The 12469-nt window shown below is 47.7% G+C and overlaps 1 protein-coding gene across 1 annotated transcript; it reads left to right on the forward strand.

Moving 5' to 3' along the window:
• Positions 1 to 11101: 11101 nt before the first annotated feature.
• On the forward strand, positions 11102 to 12469 carry LRRC10 (leucine rich repeat containing 10). Its single transcript, XM_032855396.1, has one exon. The coding sequence runs from the start codon at positions 11182 to 11184 to the stop codon at positions 12019 to 12021; it is 840 nt and encodes a 279-aa protein (XP_032711287.1). The 5' UTR covers positions 11102 to 11181; the 3' UTR covers positions 12022 to 12469.

Below are 12469 nucleotides of genomic sequence, written 5' to 3' on the forward strand. Positions count from 1 at the left end.
GGTGAGTGGATAAACTAAGGTACATCCAGACACCAGAATATTAGTTGGTGCTAAAGAGAAATAAGCAATCAAGCCGTGAAAAGGCATAGAGGAAATTTAAAGGCATATGACTAGGTGAAGGAAGCCAATCTGAACAGGCTACAGACTCCATGATTCCTATGGAAAAGGCAAAGCTATGGAGACAGTAAAAAGACTGGTGGCTGCCTGGAGCGCCTGGGTGGCTCAGTGGGTTAGGTACCCAACTCATGATTCCGGCTCAGGTCCTGATCTCAGAGTCACAGGGTTGGGCTCTGTGCTCACTAGGAAGTCTGATGGAGGGTCTTGCTCCTTGCCTCTGCCCCTCCCCCAGCTCATGCACACACAATCTCTCTAAAATAAGTAAATAAATCTTTGAAAAAAGATCAGTATTCTGCTGTTAGAGGAGAAGGAGAGACAAGTGGGCAGAGTACAGAGGATTTTTAGGGTAGTGAAACTACTCTCTGTGTTACTACAATAGCAGACGCCTCCCTAGCCATTTGTCCAAACCCATAGAATATACAACACCCGGGGTGAACCCCAGTTAGACTCCGGACTTTGGATACTAATGACGGGCCAGTGTGAGCTCACTGATTTTAACAAACGTACCATCACATATGGGATGTCCATTTTAGGGGACAGGACTGTGTGGGGACAGGGCTATGTAGGAACTCTCTGTACTTTCTGTCCAATTTTTCTATGACCATAAAACTGCTCTAAAAAAAAAAAAAAGAAAAAGAAAAAGAAACAGGCTTCAAACCCAGGAAGTTTGGCTCCAGAGTGCCCGTCTTTAACCACTATGTTATACTATCCCCCAACTTCTGGTGGTAGAAAAATCCAATTTTTGGTAGAAGTTAAAAAAAAAAAAAATCTGTCCATGTAAAGTGAAACAAGGAGCTCTCTGGGCTTTGGAATGTGGTTCCAGCTCCGGCTGCCAACACTTCATAATCCTTTCTAGAGGTTCTGGCAAGCCTTACAGGCTGATGACGCCGACTCCGGCTTCACACATCGTGTTTGATGAAAAGTGCCTGACATGAGGGGCAAGGCCAGTGTCCCCAGGGCCCTTTGGTCTGAAGGACAGCTGTGAGCCATCTGGGGCACTGGGAGTAGACGGTTTTATCAGCTGGCCTGTCTCGAAGCTGCTGGGAAGACTGTCTGCTGGGGGAACCACACCTCCAACTGCCCTATTTTTAGGGAAAGGCATTTTTTGCAGGGCCATGCTTCTGACAGAGGAGCTCAACCCAAGGTACCGCCGGCGACCGTGGAGCCACTTCCACGGGTTTGCCTGACTTAGGGCTCGTTTTCTTCACGTCTGTGGACCGCCATCCAAAGCAGTAAAGGAAAGGATTTATCAATGCTCCCTCTTCCTCCAGCAGAGGGAACCTGGTGTGAGGCTGCTATCTGCCCCTGGAAGGAGACATAAGCCATTGCCAGATGCTATTCAAACAACGGCCATCTGGCCAACATGTCAAAGAATATCATTCAAGGTCAATACAAAGCTGTTTTTGCTGTATGGAAACAAAACATCCGTATGGGAGATCATAGGATTAATTTCTGTTTAGATACGCCATGGTGCGGGGAGGAGTTGGGAGAGTGTATAGTGGACCAAAAGGATATAGAATTGGCCCAGTGGGCTTTGGGTCTTCCCAGCACCGAACCAGGAAGCCAACTAGGACCCAGGAACTGAGATAAACAGCTGGCCACTAGGGCTCCCTGCAATAATCCCAGCCCCATAGCTAATCATAACACTAATAATAAAAGGATAATAATATCAACCATTTTTCAAGTGCCTTCTAATGTACAAGATACTTTAAACACATTATCTCGTGACAACCCCATGCGGTGGGTACGACTACTCCAATTGTACACGTAAGTGAACTGAGGCTCAGAGAAGGGAATGGCAGAGATATGCAAAAAAGGAAAAAAAAAAAAAAAAGGAAGGCCGGGTCAAGGTCTTTGCCATTTTAACTTAATGTCCCAGAATTTAAACTAAAACAGAAATAACGTTTTTCTCAAGCACAGTCTGCACCCTAATGAACCTCCATTTGTCCTGCTGAATGTTACACTGTGTGTGGGGACACTGAGATCATGCAGTGGGAGGTCTCTGCTGCCGAGCTTGATGGGGACCTTATGGCCCACCTGGTCCAACCCTTTCGTCTCCAGATGAGGGAAAGGAGAGGGCGAGAAGTTAAACAACTTGCCTACAGGCATACAGCAATTAAAGAAATTCCAACACAGACTCCTGGAGTCCGAATAGGGGCCTTTCCCACAGCAACCCCTTCCCATCAGTGTGACTCTTAACTGGGCAGGCAGGACTCAAATTGAGCCCCACAATCTGAACGACACCGTTGACTGGGCAATATTGAATGAATGCTGGTCCTCCCTCCAAAAGTAGATGGGAGAGGGGTGCCTAGGTGGCACAGTGGGTTAGGCCTGTGACTCCTGGTTTCGGCTCAGGTTGTGATCTCAGAGTTGTGAGAATGACCCTGGCATCGGGCTTCATGTTCAGTGTGAAATTTACTTCGGATTCTCTCCTTTTGCCCCTCCTGCTCATGTTCTCTCTCTCTCCCTCTCTCAATTAAATAAATAAATCTTTAAAAAAAAAAAAGAAAAAAAAAAAGTAGATGGGAGAAACTCTCCAACAAGAGAAAAAGAGAAAAACACAGCTTATCCCAGGCCTCTGGGGAGTTCAGGTTAGTTTGTGGCCTTTCAGGGCTAATGTCCCCAGACCCCCAGTCTACTCACAGAATCTACTCTGGTAAATCACATTAACTGCTCTTCTGTCATTCTCTCATGTAAATACACTTCCTAAGGGAAGTGTCACAGATAGCTTCCAGCAAAAACTTGTGGCTGGTGGTCTTTCCCAAACTCCTCCAGAGTCCCTGCTTCTCCAAGATGAGGCCTGCTGGGTTTTACTTGGATCAAAGAAATTCTGACAAGGTAGAGAGGGATGAGTGAGCTTGAATGGTCAGGCCAATCCCCAGTTTCAATTTGTCCCATCCCAGTGTCAGCTCAGCAGGGGATGGGGGATGGCAGGTGACAGTCAAGGAGAGACAACATCACAGCCTCTGGCTGTGCCAAAGTTCTCTACCTCTCCATGCCATGATGAGCTGAAGGCACAGCAGAGCCTCGAAGATCAGCTTCACTGTCCTTGTTCAGTGGCTCTCTGCTACTCACCAGGCTTTTTTGACAGCTCACTGGTTGCAAAAGTTGTGAGGTTGCTCCATCCATTCTAGGAGGTTCTAAGTTAGCAGCGGTTTTAGGGATGTAACTGGAGCCTGGGCAAATACTGACATTCCTTAAAGACGTGACATCATACCAAGCCAGTATTGATTGATAAGAGAGAAAGTATGCTGTGGGAAGGTGGAAAGCCGACATTGTATTAAGGTTCTCCTATGTTCCGGGCGTTTACCGTCATTCAATCCTCACCATGACATTCTTATCATCTCTATTTGACAAATGTAGAAAGACTTTCAAAGAGATTCAGCGACCTCTCCAAGGCCACAGGACAGGAAATGCTAGAACTACAATCCCATCCCAGATCCACCGAACTACCAACCCACACACGCTAGATGTGCCCATGGCAGGCACTGCTGGTTTCCCTCCTAACCTTTCCTTTCTTCCTTGTTAATGGAACCCTGCTCGCATGAGGCAGCGATGGGCTCAGCTCTGGGTGGTCCCAGAATTCAGTAGCACCAACCATCCTCTGAAAGCCCCTCTGGCTACTGGTCCTGATGCTTGTGCCGCAGCTCAGCATCCATTTCCTCATGGAAACCATCTTATACACTAAAGTCAGTAAGAATGCAACCACTGTATATCATCCCGGCACTTCCGTTGTTCTATGGATTAAGCCAATTCTCGTAGACTAACTGGGATTTCCAGTTTCTACTGGGAAATGCATTAAAGATTCACCCACCCCCTGACCACTATTCCTCAAAAAACAAAACATAGGAAAGACCCAGCAACTTAGAAGAGAATTCATGAGTCCTTTATAAAGTTCACAAGCAATTCCAATTTCCAAAGCTACTTTCGCATTATCAACCCTTTACTTGTCAGAAAAATCTAAGAATATTGAGAATGCCAAGGAATTTCTCGAAGGTATAGTTATACAATGGGTCTTTCAATACCATCCTACTCCACCTTATTAAAACGAAAGAAAATCTTTCCCATGGCTGAAAAATATGTATTCTAGTCAAGAAGATAAAATACTAGCTACAATGTATGCATTTTACAAATTCACTGCTGCTTTTCCTGGAGAGGACGGCTGGCATTAAGATATGGCCCATGGCGTCTCAACCTCTACAACAGTGGCTTTTTGAGCCAGACAATTCTTTGTTGTGGGGGCTCTCCTGTACACTGTAGAAGGTTTGGCGGCAATCCTGGCCTCCATCCACGGGATGCCCGGCGCCCTCTGAGTTGTGACAGACAAAAATGTCTTCAGACGTTGCCAACTGTCTCTTGAAGGGCAAGATCACCCCTAGAGAAGCACCACAGGCAAAGGCTGACAAACTGGGAGGACCTATTGCCTTACAGGCAGAGCCGGGAGACACTCCAGCGAAGTAGAAAGTCCTGATCCGTGCTCTGGTAGCAAATCCTACCCTCCGCACAGCAGGGAGCAGAGGGTCTCTGAACCGGCCTTCAAGGAAGCCCGCTTCAGAAGAGGTGTCCCCTCACAGCTGGCTCCTGAGGGTTGCCAGACAGAATCCCCTCAAGGCCCATTTTCCTGAGCGGGTCCTTTCACTCACCTGCAGGCTGTGAGGCGACTGCCATTCCACCTTCCGGTCCGCTCCAGCCTGGCTCTCCCTCCAGTGAGGCCGGAGTCCGTGGAACTCCCTCAGGGCCAGCGTTTCAAGGCGCTGCTCACGTTGGAAGCTCCATTTTCTCAGAATAATTGTCTTGGCTCAGCAGTTGCTACTGAACCGATTCCAGCAGTTCACGCCTGAGAGACAATCTAGTGAACTTGACAGAGTATCTTGGGAGCTGCTTGGGAATCCACCGTCGGACCTGTCCACGGGGGGACTCGGCCCATGCCAGGGTCATGGGCTGCAATCTCTGCGGAAACCCTCAGCTTCCGCCCCAGCACGGCACTCGGGCAGGTTCAGAACAGTCGTTCATTCTACTGGCCACCAAGTGGCTGTGACCTCCGTTCCGGGTTCTTCCAACTATCCTGGGTAAATCCGAGTCTTTCTCAGAACCTACTCTCTTTTACCTCTGTGATAATCAGTGGTAGAAAAAAATCTATTTACTCAACATACATTGTGAGTCACTGGCTGCTAGTGATTGGAATTTCTGTTATCAAACTGAGAGCAACGCATCCTTCTTTCCTTCATTCAGATGCTCGAGGAAGACGGGGAATTCTGTCTGCAGTTCCTCACTTATTTGTGGAATAAATTGATGCCCACTTTGTCTGAGGTGCTGTCGTTATTCCGAGAGCGAGAGCGCAGAAGTGAATGCAATTGGCACAGCCCTGGCCTCAGGGACTTCACAGCTCTGCAGGAGAGCAAGACAACTAAGAAAGAAAGAAAACAAACGCAAACTGGTATAAGAGCTAAGACGGGGCGGCGGGGGACCACTGTAGAAAGGAAACAGCCTCACTAAATAGGGTGGAAATGCTTGCTAAGCTGAGACAGGAAGATGAGTTGCTGGCCGGAAAGCATTTTCAAGGAACCACATACATGTACACAGGCACACATGCACGTCTGCACACACACATGCATATACCCGCGCACCGGCATATATACCACATGCATATACCACATGTGGCAGCCACACACACACACATGAATATGCACGCCACATACATACACACAGAGATATACACGCACACGTGCAGCTACATGCACATGCCACATGCGTGCATGCATAAATATGCATGCACAGATACATATGCACAATACAGACGTGCATGCACACACATGCAAACACACATGTGCACACGTGTGCGTGTGCACCACACACGAATGCCACATGCATGCACACATAAATATGCATGCACACACACAGATGTGTACACATGTTACACACACACACACCCTTTGCTTCAAGGGAACATTTCAGGGCTGAGGGAAACGACTCGAGTACAAAGACCCTGACACTTCGTTCTCTGTATTACTTAGTAAAAAGGGTAGAAGAAGACACTCTTATTTCCCATAACAATTACCACAACACTGGGGGATATATATGTAAGAAGACCTTGACCTAGTGGAGCTGGAGGTGACAGGAAAAGAGAAGCCTTTATTCCCAGGCCTAACCTTGGACTTCCTCCAAGATATATAGATTTTATTTTTTTAAAGATTTTATTTATTTAGAGAGAGTGAGCAGGGGAGAGGGAGAGAGAAACTCAAGCAGACTCCATACTGAGTGGGAGCCCAACACAGGGCTCGAACTCACGACCCTGAGACCACCACCTGGGCGGAAACCAAGAGTCAGATGCTTAACTGACTGCGCCACCGGGTGCCCCAACAATTACTTTTATAATGTGAAACTTTATACTTATATATCACATTCTAAATACATTGTAAGTACAATCAGGTGTGTGTGTGTTAAACTCAAGGTTTTTTATACAAGGTACTCTCTATAGAAGTACTGATGAGCATAATAAATCACATCTGTGTTCCTTCCTATATTTAGTGCTGTCTTTAGTACTTAAAAATAATATCTTCTGAAAAAAATAATAATATCTTCTGTTTGCAAATCAAGGGTTACTTCAGGGTGCCTGGGTGGCTCAGTGGGTTAAAGCCTCTGCCTTCAGCTTAGGTCATGATCCCGGGGTCCTGGGATTGAGCCCCACATCAGGTTCTCTGCTCAGCAGGGAGCCTGCTTCCCCCTCTCTCTCTGCCTGCCTCTCTGCCTACTTGTGATCTCTGTCAAATAAATAAATAAAATTAAAAAAAAAAAAAAAAGGTTTACTTCACCGGCCAGTTAGCATCAGCTCATTTATTGTGGCTTGCTGAGGACCCACCAGGGGCCAGGCACGGAGTGGGAGACAGACAGATTGAACAGGAAGGCAGTCCCAGCAAATCTGCCCTCATGGGGATTATAGTCCCTTCATGGAAGCGGACGATCAGTTTTATAGGAAAGTATCATCAGCACGGTGTAAAATCACTAGATGGAGTGAAACCCCATCTGAGAGGTCAGGACATAACACACACGGTACAACAGCAGAAATCAGAAGAGTGGAAAGGGTTGGGGCTTGGGGAGGGCATCCCAGGCGGAGGGGGCTGCATGGGGTGGGGCAGCGACGTCCCCTCTGATGCAGGACAGGTGGCACATTTGATTGCGCTCCAGGAGGCAACAGGGGAGGAGAGAAGCTCTCAATGGACTGGAGAGATGGGCAGTGGCAGATCCTGGAGGGTCCTGTACGCCTCTCTGAGGAGTCTGAGCTTCGTTCTGCGGGAATCAGAAGCCCCTGCTGAGATTTGAGGTGGGGCTTTGACGCCACAAGGAGGCATTGCGGCAGACAGGTGGGAAATGGGTAGGTGGGGGCTGGTAAGGGCACAGTGGATAGAACAGCAGATGGAGGGCAGAGATGAAGCAGTCGGTGCTATTCTCCTGAAGCCTCAAGATCACAACCCTATGTGCCTTAAGGAGTGGGGAGCTATGAGCATGAAGCCCTTGGGAAACCTCCCAGGAACCGGTCATTGTCAGCAGCAGGCCTGTCTCCCCCATCTCTTGCTTTAAACCGCTGCTTTCTTACACTGTTCTGACACTCCCTTTGAGAGACTTCTCACCATCTTCAGTTCTTGGCTGCGCTGAGCCTTGAACATCTCCTACCTGTCCCTTAGATCAACCAGTACAGAGCCCTCTGGGGTCACAGGGGTCATGTGATGCATTTTATGTATTCACAGACATCTGTAGCCAGAGAGGATGGGGTCTTTTGTGAAGAGGGTCGTGTGGGCCTATGAATGCCATTGAATCTGCAGGCTGTCCCTTTGCCAGGGACAACCACTGAAGTGGGTAAATACACCAGTCATGGTAATGGTTAATCCATAACCCTCTGCGCTTCCTAAGGGATATTTTATTCACTTAAAACCCAGTACAAAAGCATGAAAAATGAGGGCAGGACAAACTATGAAAATACTGTAGTATGGCTCGTTATAATCCTCTCCTCTCTCCATTATTTTTGGTTTTTGTTTTTATTTTTGTTTTCTTTTATTCTGCTTATTTCCATCTCCATCTTTGATTAAAAAAAAAAGAAGAAGAACTTTTCTCAACCACAGTGTTATCCTTAGCTACCTGCTCATATTTAGGGGCTGGTATTTAAGTGCCGAGTGGAGGGGCGCCTGGGTGACTCAGTTAAGCATCTGCCTTCAGCGCAGGTCATGATCCCAGGACCCTGGGATTGAGTCCCCCATCGGGCTCTTTACTCAGCAGGGAGTCTGCTTCTCCTTCTGCCTGCCTGTGAGCTCTCCCTCCATCAAATAAATAAATAAAATCTTCAACAACAAAGACATAAAAAATGCTGCATGGAAGTTCTATGAGGGCAGAGTTTGTCAGTTGGTGGGACTGTCACTCCAGGAAGAGAAACCACCATGCCCGCTCCGGTGGAATTGTACACTTAGTGAGCTAGAATCCTAGCTATCTTGTTAGCCACAAGATTCCCTGCATCTAAAACATAGTGGGTGCTCGATAAATATTTGATGTTGTAAGGTAAACTTTTGGAGCCTCCATTCTCTCATCTGAAAATGGGGGATAAAAAATATTTATCTGAGGAGTGCCTGGGTGGTTCAGTCAGTTGAGCATCCAACTCTTGATTTCAGCTCAGGTCATGATCTCAGGGTCCTGGGATCGAAGCCCTGCATCGGGCTCTGTGCTCTACAGTCCACTTCTGTCTCCCTCTGTCCCTCCCACGCAGGTCACTCCCTCTCTAAAATAAATAAATCTTTTTTAAAAAATGTATCTGGCAGGTGTTCTGAGAAGAGATGGTAGATGGAAAGTACCTGGCACAGTGTTTAGTATTTAGCAGATTAGTTACAAATAATAGTAACAGGTAGCAATCATTGTTCTCGTTATTTCTAGGGGCAAGTATTTAGCAGATTAGTTACAAATAATAGTAACAGGTAGCAATCATTGTTCTCGTTATTTCTAGGGGCAACAGGGCAGCGGCTCCATGACCATCTGTGGTCACCAGTGGCGAGGCTAAATATAGAAGGCAGGCACAGTCCTTGTTGAGAGGCTAGTTATTATAGTACAAATCAACAAAGCAAGGAGAAGGCTCAAGATAATAGCCTCTGACATTCAATGTGTAGAAAGTCCAAGGACGTTCAGTTTTGGACTGAGTTGTGACTGAGAAGGAAGGCAGGTAGTGGCGCGGCATCACCAGAGAGCTCCGGAACAGCCGTCCACGCAGAATGCTCTTCTCCTGCTCCGCTCAGGCTGTCAGGGGCAATTTGAGCAGTAAAGGCCCTGAAGGAGAGTAAAGAGTATGCCAAGCCTGCCTCAAACCCTAGCCCCTGCCCATACGGCAGGCAGGCTGACGGATTATCTCTTTTGGAATAGGTTTAAAATACAGGTCTATAGTTTAAAAGAGAAAAAACATTCAGACAGTGCAAGAGGATACTTGCAGAAAGATGGAAAGGTCAGGATCACCCCCAAAACCTTCAGGCAGATACTCACTCTTATGGCTCAGCGATCTTTTTATGCACAGACAGGAATATATGCATATCTGTTCACAGATGGGCTCATAAAATAGTTTGGAAATGAGCCTCGCCCCACACACTTCACTTACCCTGAATATCTTTGCATATCAGTCTCCATAGACTTACCTCCTTATTTTTAACGAATATTCTATTCATTAAGATATTGTAATCCATACGCTCTCAGATCTGGATGGCTTAACAAAAGTGAGGTTTATTTGTCACTTACTAAATCCAGCGGGTGGCAGGGAATGTGTGTGCAGGGAGGCGGGGAAGTGTTCTGATCCTAGCACTGATTCAGGGATCCAGGATGACCAAGGCCCTGCCAACTTCAACATGTGACTTCCACACGGTGGCTTGTGAGGTCACCCTGGGTGTTGATATCCAGCAGGCAGATGGGGAAAGACAGTGTGCAGGAAGGCAAGGTTTGTTTTATATGAGCCAGGCCTGGAAGAGACGTGTAGCACTTCTGCCCACATTCCACTGGCCAGAATTAGATTCTCTGCCTGAGACCAGTACTAGGCCCTGTCCTGGCTGGCCAGCTGCTTCCTACAGCTGGACACTGTGGAGGAAATGCAGAAACCTTAGATTGGCAGTTAGCTGTTCTCTGCCATAGACAGCTGGAGAAATACATCCTCATTTATTTAAGCTTCAGGAGGCTGGCCTACCTCTTCTCTCTTTTCTGCTTATCTTTTGTCAAAGGCAAACTGTAAACTATGGAAAACCATTACCTGGGAAGGGTACGTACACCAGTTCAGACGTGGTAGGGGTAGGGAGGAACACTACCAAGGAAAAGCCTTTAAAAGATGTGTATCTTTGACCCAAGAGCACATCTAAGGACATGTCCTGGGAAATTAGTGGATGACTGCTCACACTGCATGTACGAGGAAAACTGGAAGCCAGCTAGGTGCCCGACATTAGAGACATGTATGCACTTACGATGCCTCCATATAATGGAATACAGGTGGTTAAAATAATTGTGTAGATACCTGCAAACACAAAAATATGTCCATCTTATGATAAAAGACTCCTAAACAGTATAAGTAAATTTTTTTAAAATAAATTGGTTACTTGTAGCAAAAAGGCTAGAGAATGTACATTAAAATGTTTACAATATTTACCCATGAGTAAGACATTAAAATGTTTACAGTATTTATTCTGGGGCAAGAGATCTATTTCCTTCTGTTACACATTGATATAATGTCTGAATGTTTTATCCTTAGAAAAAACAGCAAAGCTATTTTCAGCTTGAAACGAACAAAAAAATGTAGATAAAGGCCACAGGAGCTTAGGTGACTGAAAGTGAGTCTGCAAGTCAGACCTGGCCTCCCAGACCCTGTGCGTCAGGCTGTCACCCGACACTCAAGTGGCTGTCATGAGCACTTTTCTCTGTTGAAGAGACTGGCTTTCGTCAGGCCGATCCCAGGTTATAAAGGAAGAGAGGAGAATGGGGCTCTGGGCAATCCACCTCCCCCAGGGTAGCCCCTCAGCGAGTCAGTGGGCTGGGGCTCTCTGTGCCTCCACCCTCTGCATGGGGAACGCCATCCGGGCCCTGGTGGCCTTCGTCCCCGCCGACTGCTGCCAGAGCTACCTGGTCAGAGACCTCCGGGAGATGCCGAAGGACAAGATGGTGGATCTGAGTGGGAACCAGCTCCGCCGCTTTCCCGTGCATGTGTGTTCCTTCCGGGAGCTGGTCAAGCTCTACCTGAGTGACAACCACCTCAACAGCCTGCCTCCAGAGTTGGGGCAGCTCCAGAATCTGCAGATCTTGGCCCTGGATTTCAACAACTTCAAGGCTCTGCCTCAGGTGGTGTGTACTTTGAAACAGCTCTGCATCCTCTACCTGGGTAACAACAAACTTTGCGACCTCCCCAGTGAGCTGAGCCGGCTCCAGAATCTCCGGACCCTGTGGGTCGAGGCCAACTGTCTCACGCAGCTGCCAGATGTGGTCTGCGAGCTTAGGCTCCTTAAGACTCTGCACGCCGGCTCCAATGCCTTGCGTCTGCTGCCGGCCCGGCTCCAGTGCCTCCGGGAGCTGCGGACCATCTGGCTCTCAGGCAACCTGCTGACCGACTTCCCCGCTGTGCTGCTGCACATGCCCTTCCTGGAGGTGATCGATGTGGACAGGAACAGCATCCGTTACTTCCCCAGCCTGGCCCACCTGTCGGGTCTGAAGCTGGTCATCTATGACCATAATCCTTGCAGGAATGCACCCAAGGTGGCCAAAGGAGTGCGCCGTGTGGGAAGATGGGCCGAGGAGACGCCAGAGCCTGACCCCAGAAAGGCCAGGCGCTATGCCTTGACCCAGGAGGAAAGCCAGGATGGAGAGGCACCTGCCCTGCCTTCTCTACTTCTTCCTCCCAACTCCTGAATGCTTCAGTTGTCAGTCGAGGCCAAGGACACAACTCTGGTGTCTTCTGGAGACCTTCTGGAGACCTCTCCTTTAGAGTGCAAAGGATTGCTTGGGGACATGTGGGGTGCCTTTGCAAAAAACTTCTGGCCAACATCTCTACCAAAGCGAAGCTGTGTGCTCTGGGGAGCATGAGGACTTCTTTGCAAGAAAATCAACTTCTCCAAACAGATATTTTGAAACACTGAAGATCAAGAAGTGCTAGGACATTTTGTCCTTCTCCCTCTCCAGAAATGGCTGGTCACGATGCTCATGACCTCCTCGAATAAGGTATTTATTAAAGAATTCACCCGAGTTCTGGTGGCCTGGCTCCAGCTCTTTGCAGGGTAGATTGGTGTTACTGTGAATGACCATAAGTGATATGAAAATATTGCTAATTCAGGTCACTTTTTAAAAGACATTTCTACCT

Source organism: Lontra canadensis, unplaced genomic scaffold (assembly GCF_010015895.1).
Source record: "Lontra canadensis isolate GAN:19392208 unplaced genomic scaffold, GSC_riverotter_1.0 scaffold9, whole genome shotgun sequence".
In the NCBI taxonomy this organism is placed as follows: domain Eukaryota; kingdom Metazoa; phylum Chordata; class Mammalia; order Carnivora; family Mustelidae; genus Lontra; species Lontra canadensis.

What these genes read in the sequence shown, in the direction of transcription:
- LRRC10 (XM_032855396.1), top strand. Translation starts at nt 11,182, where the DNA reads ATGGGGAACGCCATCCGGGCCCTGGTGGCCTTCGTCCCCGCCGACTGC.